General features: G+C 50.5%; 1 protein-coding gene across 1 annotated transcript in view; it reads left to right on the top strand.

Moving 5' to 3' along the window:
• Window positions 1-3,894: 3,894 nt before the first annotated feature.
• LOC116937822 (smoothelin-like protein 1) overlaps window positions 3,895-9,865 on the top strand; it is a 33,135-nt gene continuing 27,164 nt past the window's right edge. Inside the window, exon 1 of the mRNA XM_076059242.1 lies at window positions 3,895-4,121. Within this exon, the coding sequence (XP_075915357.1) occupies window positions 4,081-4,121 (41 nt within the window). The 5' untranslated portion in view covers window positions 3,895-4,080. The remainder of the gene's footprint in view (window positions 4,122-9,865) is intronic.

Genomic DNA, 9,865 nt, shown 5'->3' with positions numbered 1-9,865 from the left:
TGAGTGAGTTGGTGGGTGGGTGAGTGAGTGAGTGAGTGGGTGAGTGAGTGGGTGGGTGGGTGAGTGGGTGGGTGGGTGAGGGGGTGGGTGGGTGGGTGAGTGAGTGGGTGGGTGGGTGGTTGAGTGAGTGGGTGGGTGGGTGGGTGAGTGAGTGAGTGGGTGGGTGGGTGGGTGGGTGAGTGAGTGAGTGGGTTGGTGGGTGGGTGGGTGGTTGAGTGAGTGGGTGGGTGGGTGAGTGAGTGAGTGGGTGGGTGGGTGAGTGGGTGGGTGAGTGGGTTGGTGGGTGAGTTGGTGGGTGGGTGAGTGGGTGAGTGGGTGGGTGAGTGAGTGGGTGTGTGGGTGGGTTGGTTGGTGGGTGGGTGAGTGAGTGGGTGGGTGGGTGGGTGAGTGAGTGAGTGGGTCGGTGGGTGGGTGAGTGAGTTGGTGAGTGGGTGAGTGGGTGGCAGGGTTTGGAGTCTGTGGGCAGTGTTGAGTCTATGGTGCAGTGTTGAGACTATGGTGCAGTGTTTAGTCTATTGGCAGTGTTGAGTCTATGGTGCAGTGTTGAGTCTATGGGCAGTGTTGAGTCTATGGGCAGTGTTGAGTCTATGGGCAGTGTTGAGTCTATGGTGCAGTGTTGAGTCTATGGTGCAGTGTTGAGTCTATGGTGCAGTGTTCAGTCTATGGTGCAGTGTTGAGTCTATGGTGCAGTGTTGAGTCTATGGGCAGTGTTGAGTCTATGGGCAGTGTTGAGTCTATGGGCAGTGTTGAGTCTATGGTGCAGTGATGAGTCTATGGTGCAGTGTTGAGTCTATGGTGCAGTGTTGAGTCTATGGGCAGTGTTGAGTCTATGGTGCAGTGTTGAGTCTATGGTGCAGTGTTGAGTCTATGGTGCAGTGTTGAGTCTATGGGCAGTGTTGAGTCTATGGTGCAGTGTTGAGTCTATGGTGCAGTGTTGAGTCTATGGTGCAGTGTTGAGTCTATGGTGCAGTGTTGAGTCTATGGGCAGTGTTGAGTCTATGGGCAGTGTTGAGTCTATGGTGCAGTGATGAGTCTATGGGCAGTGTTGAGTCTGTGGGCAGTGTTGAGTCTATGGTGCAGTGATGAGTCTATGGGCAGTGTTGAGTCTATGGGCAGTGGTGAGTCTATGGTGCAGTGTTGAGTCTATGGTGCAGTGTTGAGGCTATGGTGCAGTGTTGAGTCTATGGGCAATGTTGAGTCTATGGTGCAGTGTTGAGTCTATGGTGCAGTGTTGAGTCTATGGTGCAGTGTTGAGTCTATGGTGCAGTGCTGAGTCTATGGTGCAGTGTTGAGTCTATGGGCAGTGATGAGTCTATGGGCAGTGTTTAGTCTATGGGCAGTGTTGAGTCTATGGTTCAGTGTTGAGTCTATGGGCAGTGTTGAGTCTATGGTGCAGTGTTGAGTCTATGGTGCAGTGTTGAGTCTAAGCGTAGTGTTGAGTCTATGGTGCAGTGTTGAGTCTATGGTGCAGTGTTGAGTCTATGGGCAGTGTTGAGTCTATGGGCAGTGTTGAGTCTATGGTGCAGTGTTGAGTCTATGGGCAGTGTTGAGTCTATGGTGCAGTGTTGAGTCTATGGTGCAGTGTTGAGTATATGGTGCAGTGTTGAGTATATGGTGCGGTGTTGAGTATATGGTGCAGTGTTGAGTCTATGGTGCAGTGTTGAGTCTATGGTGCAGTGTTGAGTCTATGGTGCAGTGTTGAGTCTATGGGCAGTGTTGAGTCTATGGTGTAGTGTTGAGTCTATGGTGCAGTGGTGAGTCTATGGGCAGTGTTGAGTCTATGGTGCAGTGTTGAGTCTATGGTGCAGTATTGAGTCTATGGGCAGTGTTGAGTCTATGGTGCAGTGTTGAGTATATGGGCAGTGTTGAGTCTATGGGCAGTGTTGAGTCTATGGTGCAGTGTTGAGTTTATGGGCAGTGATGAGTCTATGGGCAGTGTTGAGTCTATGGGCAGTGTTGAGTCTATGGGTAGTGTTGAGTCTATGGTGCAGTGTTGAGTCTATGGGCAGTGTTGAGTCTATGGTGCAGTGTTGAGTCTATGGTGCAGTGTTGAGTCTATGGACAGTGTTGAGTCTATGGTGCAGTGTTGAGTCTATGGTGCAGTGTTGAGTCTATGGGCAGTGTTGAGTCTATGGGCAGTGTTGAGTCTATGGTGCAGTGTTGAGTCTATGGGCAGTGTTGAGTCTATGGGTAGTGTTGAGTCTATGGTGCAGTGTTGAGTCTACGGTGCAGTGTTGAGTCTATGGGCTGTGTGGAGTCTATGGTGCAGTGTTGAGTCTATGGGCAGTGTTGAGTCTATGGGTAGTGTTGAGTCTATGGTGCAGTGTTGAGTCTATGGTGCAGTGTTGAGTCTATGGTGCAGTGTTGAGTCTATGGACAGTGTTGAGTCTATGGTGCAGTGTTGAGTCTATGGTGCAGTATTGAGTCTATGGGCAGTGTTGAGTCTATGGTGCAGTGCTGAGTCTATAGTGCAGTGTTGAGTCTATGGTGCAGTATTGAGTCTATGGTGCAGTGTTGAGTCTATGGTGCAGTGTTGAGTCTATGGTGCAGTGTTGAGTCTATGGGCATTGTTGAGTCTATGATGCAGTGTTGAGTCTATGGGCAGTGTTGAGTCTATGGGCAGTGTTGAGTCTATGGTGCAGTGTTGAGTCATCACCATCACCACCATCATCACCATCATCAGCAGCTGTGTTTGTGTTTGCTGTAGGGACGCGCGGAGTGGAAGTTGCAACAACATCCAGGTACCAACATCAACAACATCAACAACCACAACAACATCAACTACATCACCATCAACAACATCAACACCATCAACAACAACAACCACAACAACATCAACAACAACATCAACACCATCAACAACAACATCAACAACATCAACAACAACAACCACAACAACATCACGATCAACATCAACAACATCAACAACAACATCAACAACATCACCATCAACAACATCAACAACAACATCAACAACATCAACAACAACATCAACACCATCAACAACAACATCAACTACCATCATCACCATCACCACCATCATCACCACCACCACCATCACTACCATGACCATCATCATCATCAACAACATCACCATCAACACCACCATCACCATCATCATCACCCCCACCACCAACCCCACCACCACCACCATCATCACCACCACCACCACCACTACCACAACTACCACCACCACCCTCACCACCACCCTCACCACCACCACCACCCCCACCACCACCCCCACCACCACCACCCCCACCACCACCACCACCCCCACCACCACCCCCACCACCACCACCCCCACCACCACCACCACCCCCACCACCACCACCACCACCCCCACCACCACCCCCACCACCACCACCCCCACCACCACCCCCACCACCACCCCCACCACCACCACCCCCACCACCACCCCCACCACCACCCCCACCACCATCACCACCACCACCACCACCACCACCACCCCCACCACCACCACCACCACCACCCCCACCACCACCACCCTAACCCCCTTCTCTCCCCCGTCCAGCACCGAGTTTGGGGTCTTCCCAGGCCACGTGGAGCCGCCCCTGACGTCTCCCCCGGGGGTCTCCGCCCCCCCCACACCCCCTAAACCCCCGGGGGTCTCTGGCCCCCCCACACCCCCTAAACCAACGGGGGTCTCCGGCTCCACACACAGCTCTAGACCCCTATTGAGGTCCTTGACGCTCCCATCAACTCCCGGCTCTCAGAGTCGCAAGGCGCTGATGGACAAGCTGGAGAGAGGGGGCTTGCTAACATCGGGAGGGTGAGTGGGGTTCAGTCAGTCAGTCACTCAGTCACTCAGTCAGTCACTCAGTCACTCAGTCACTCAATCAGTCAGTCACTCAGTCACTCACTCAGTCAGTCACTCACTCATACACTCACTCACTCATACACTCACTCACTCATACACTCGCCCACTCAGTCACTCAGTCAGTCACTCAGTCAGTCACTCAGTCAGTCAGTCACTCAGTCACTCAGTCAGTCACTAAGTCAGTCACTCTGAGGTCCTTCACACTCCCATCAACTCCCGGCTCTCAGAGTCGCAAGGCGCTGATGGACAAGCTGGAGAGAGGGGGCTTGCTAACATCGGGAGGGTGAGTGGGGTTCACTCAGTCAGTCACTCAGTCACTCAGTCAGTCACTCAGTCACTCAGTCACTCAATCAGTCAGTCACTCAGTCACTCAGTCAGTCACTCAGTCAGTCAGTCACTCAGTCAGTCAGTCAGTCACTCAGTCAGTCACTCAGTCAGTCACTCACTCATACACTCACTCACTCATACACTCACTCACTCATACACTCGCCCACTCAGTCACTCAGTCAGTCACTCAGTCAGTCACTCAGTCAGTCAGTCACTCGGTCAGTCACTCAGTTAGTCAGTCAGTCACTCAGTCACTCAGTCACTCAGTCAGTCAGTCACTCAGTCAGTCACTCAGTCACTCAGTCAGTCAATCAGTCAATCAGTCAGTCACTCAGTCACTCAGTCACTCAGTCAGTCACTCAGTCAGTCAGTCACTCAGCCAGTCACTCAGTCAGTCAGTCAGTCACTCAGTCACTCACTCATACACTCACTCATTCATACACTCACTCATACACTCACTCATACACTCACTCACTGTTACACTCACTCATACACTCAGTCACTCAGTCAGTCAGTCACTCGGTCAGTCACTCACGCAGTCAGTCAGTCAGTCACTCGGTCAGTCACTCACGCAGTCAGTCAGTCAGTCACTCAGTCAGTCATTCAGTCAGTCACTCAGTCACTCAGTCAGTCACTCAGTCAGTCACTCAGTCAGTCACTAAGTCAATCACTCTGAGGTCCTTGACACTCCCATTAACTCCCGGCTCTCAGAGTCGCAAGGCGCTGATGGACAAGCTGGAGAGAGGGGGCTTGCTAACACCGGGAGGGTGAGTGGGGTTCAGTCAGTCAGTCACTCGGTCAGTCACTCAGTCAGTCACTCAGTCAGTCACTCAGTCAGTCAGTCACTCAGTCAGTCACTCAGTCAGTCACTCAGTCACTCATACACTCACTCACTCATACACTCACTCACTCATACACTCACTCACACACTCACTCACTCATACACTCACTCACTCATACACTCACTCACTCATACACTCACTCATACACTCACTCACTCATACACTCACTCACTCATACACTCACTCACTTATACACTCACTCACTCACTCATATACTCATACACTCACTCACTCACACACTCACTCATACACGCCCTCACTCATACACTCACTCATACACTCACTCATACACTCACTCATACACTCACTCATACACTCACACACTCATTCACTCACTCATACACTCACTCACACACTGACTCATACACTCACTCATACACTCACTCATACACTCACACACTCATACACTCACACACTCATACACTCACTCATACACTCACTCATACACTCACTCATACACTCACTCATACACTCACTCACTCATACACTCACTCACTCATACACTCACTCACTCATACACTCACTCATACACTCACTCATACACTCACTCACACACTCACTGATACACTCACTCATACACTCACTCACTCATACACTCACTCACTCATACACTTACTCACACACTCACCCACTCACTCACACACTCACTCACTCATACACTCACCTGACTCACTCACTCATACACTCACTCACTCATACACTCACTCATACACTCACTCATACACTCACACACTCATTCACTCACTCATACACTCACTCACACACTCACTCATACACTCACTCATACACTCACTCATACACTCACACACTCATACACTCACACACTCATACAATCACTCATACACTCACTCATACACTCACTCATACACTCACTCATACACTCACTCATATACTCACTCATACTCTCACTCACTCATACACTCACTCACTCATACACTCACTCACTCATACACTCACTCATACACTCACTCATACACTCACTCACACACTCACTCATACACTCACTCATACACTCACTCACTCATACACTCACTCACTCATACACTTACTCACACACTCACCCACTCACTCACACACTCACTCACTCATACACTCACCTGACTCACTCACTCATACACTCACTCACTCATACACTCACTCATACACTCACTCATACACTCACTCAGACACTCATACACTCTTATACTCACTCATACACTCATACACTCACTGATACACTCACTCATTCTTACACTCACTCATACACTCACTCACTCATACACTCACTCATACACTCACTCACTCACTCATACACTCACTCATACACTCACCCACTCAGTCACTCAGTCAGTCACTCAGTCAGTCACTCAGTCAGTCAGTCACTAAGTCAATCACTCTGAGGTCCTTGACACTCCCATTAACTCCCGGCTCTCAGAGTCGCAAGGTGCTGATGGACAAGCTGGAGAGAGGGGGCTTGCTAACACCGGGAGGGTGAGTGGGGTTCAGTCAGTCAGTCACTCGGTCAGTCACTCAGTCAGTCACTCAGTCAGTCACTCAGTCAGTCAGTCACTCAGTAAGTCACTCAGTCAGTCACTCAGTCAGTCACTCACTCACTCATACACTCACTCACTCATACACTCACTCACTCATACACTCACTCACACACTCACTCACTCATACACTCACTCACTCATACACTCACTCACTCATACACTCACTCATACACTCACTCACTCATACACTCACTCACTCACTCATACACTCACTCACTTATACACTCACTCACTCACTCATATACTCATACACTCACTCACTCACACACTCACACACTCACTCATACACGCCCTCACTCATACACTCACTCATACACTCACTCATACACTCACACACTCATTCACTCACTCATACACTCACTCACACACTCACTCATACACTCACTCATACACTCACTCATACACTCACACACTCACACACTCATACACTCACTCATACACTCACTCATACACTCACTCACACACTCACTCATACACTCACTCATACACTCACTCACTCATACACTCACTCACTCATACACTTACTCACACACTCACCCACTCACTCACACACTCACTCACTCATACACTCACCTGACTCACTCACTCATACACTCACTCACTCATACACTCACTCATACACTCACTCATACACTCACACACTGATTCACTCACTCATACACTCACTCACACACTCACTCATACACTCACTCATACACTCACTCATACACTCACACACTCATACACTCACTCACTCATACACTCACTCATACACTCACTCATACACTCACTCATACACTCACTCATACTCTCACTCACTCATACACTCACTCACTCATACACTCACTCACTCATACACTCACTCATACACTCACTCATACACTCACTCACACACTCACTCATACACTCACTCATACACTCACTCACTCATACACTCACTCACTCATACACTTACTCACACACTCACCCACTCACTCACACACTCACTCACTCATACACTCACCTGACTCACTCACTCACTCATACACTCACTCACTCATACACTCACTCATACACTCACTCATACACTCACTCACTCATACACTCACTCACTCACTCATACACTCACTCACTCATACACTCACTCACTCACTCATACACTCACTCACTCACTCATACACTCACTCACTCATACACTCACTCATACACTCACTCACTCATACACTCACTCACTCATACACTCACTCACTCATACACTCACTCACTCATACACTCACTCACTCACACACTCACTCACACTCACTCACACACTCACTCGTTCACCGCCTTAGTGAGTGCTTCGTGGGACAGGTGATAGTTTTGGGATGGGTGAGTGATGAGTGGGATGGTCGGTGGGGGAAGTGTTGGTTCATCTCCCACATTCCAGCGCCGATTTTCCGTTGTGGTGGATGGGGGCGGGGGGTGGGGGGGGGGTAATAGTGGGGGGTGTGGGGGGGGTAGTGGTGGGTGGAAGCCGCCCAATATAACCTGAACCATCACTTCTCCGCTGGGTGTCCGCTAACCAAAAATAAGAATCTGGCGATGGTGATGACACGGGTATTTATAGCGGGGACTTCGCGATACTCGCTCGGTCGGTCAGCCGCAGGCAATGGGGACCCGTGTGGCCTCGGGAAGGAAGGGCTGTAGAGGCATGTGTCACTCAGTCAGTCACTCAGTCAGTCAGTCACTCAGTCAGTCACTCACTCATACACTCACTCAGTCACTCAGTCAGTCACTCAGTCAGTCAGTCAAGTCAGTCACTCAGTCACTCAGTCAGTTACTCATACACTCACTTATACACTCACTCACTCATACACACACTCATACACTCACACACTCATACACTTACTCATACACTCACTCATACACTCACACACTCATACACTCACTCATACACTCACTCATACACTCACTCATACACTCACTCACTCAATCATACACTCACTCATACACTCACTCATACACTCACTCATACACTCACTCACTCAGTCAGTCACTCAGTCACTCACTCACTTATACTCTCATTCATACACTCACTCATACACTCACTGTTACACTCACTCACTCACTCATACACTCACTCATACACTCACTCATACACTCACTCACTCACTCAAACACTCACCCATACACTCACTCACTCTCTCACACACTCACACATTTACTCATACACTCACACACAGACACACACAGACACTCAACAACAACAACTGCCATTCGCCACTAAGTGGCGGTGACGTCACCACGTCGCTTGTGCCAGGCCATGTGCACCTTGAGGCCACGTGAAGTGTCGAACGCCCTCTGGCAGGAGGTCACGGGGCAGACCCAGCAGGTGCCACGGGTCGACTGGCTGAGATGACTGGCTGATGCACCACCTGTGCCCCCTACTGTGCCAACCTGCTGTGCTTTAGCCACCCGGCGCTCCGCTCGTTGTTGTGAGCGTCGCTCCTCCGCCCTCCGTTGTTGTTGGAGGGCGACTGCCTCCAACTGCCCAGTAGCGTCCTTCACGAGCCTCCCCCACAGAGGCCGATCTTGACACCGCTGGTACCAGTCATCGGCAAGTCCACTCAGCTCCACGTCCTCCTGTACCACATCACTCCATCTCTTCTCTAGCCCGAGCCGCGCCCGCTTAGCCCTCTCAATCCGGCCGAACAAAAGCTGTTTAGGCATGCGGTGACTGGGCATGCGGGCTACATGACCAAGCCAACGCAGCCTTGCCTAACAGAGGAGCTCACCATGGCCGAGAAGACCCGAAGCTTCGTGCGGAGCGACAGACCAGGTAGCTTCCACACAGCAGCGTTACGCAACCGTTGAAAAGATATTGCCGCTCGACTGATTCGGAGTGAGACCTCTGCTGTGAAACTGGAGCCGTTCGTGAGCACACTGCCCAGGTATGGGAAACTCTCCACTCTCTCCACAACTGCTCCATCACCGATTGGGAGTTGTGGGGGTGGAGTGTCCGATGGCTAAAATACCCAGGCAGGTGCTTAGTTTTGGTGGGGCTGATGGTAAGGCCGCATCTCTTAGTGGCACGCTCCAGTCTCAGCAGCAGCGCCTCCAACTCCTCCTCAGAGTGTGCGGCAATTAAAAGATCATCGGCATACATAACGTGGTTGAGCAATAGGGAGCCATCCCTTGAACGCACCCGGGCATCGATCAGTCTCCCATTATATCTGTACCATATGGAGATTCCCCCGGTACAGCTATTGAAGGCTTCACGAACTACGTGGTCAAAATAATTGTTAAATAATGTGGGAGCCAGAGGACATCCCTGTCGCGCCCCAAGGTGTACAGGGAATGGCTCTGACTCCAGGCCACGTAGTTTTACC

Source organism: Petromyzon marinus, assembly GCF_048934315.1.
Source record: "Petromyzon marinus isolate PM22_M1 ecotype Great Lakes invasive population chromosome 84 unlocalized genomic scaffold, UKy_Petmar_22M1.pri1.0 chr84_unloc.7, whole genome shotgun sequence".
NCBI lineage: Eukaryota > Metazoa > Chordata > Hyperoartia > Petromyzontiformes > Petromyzontidae > Petromyzon > Petromyzon marinus.
The sequence above is the reverse complement of the archived record's forward strand: the minus strand, read 5'-3'. Positions and strand labels throughout refer to the sequence as shown.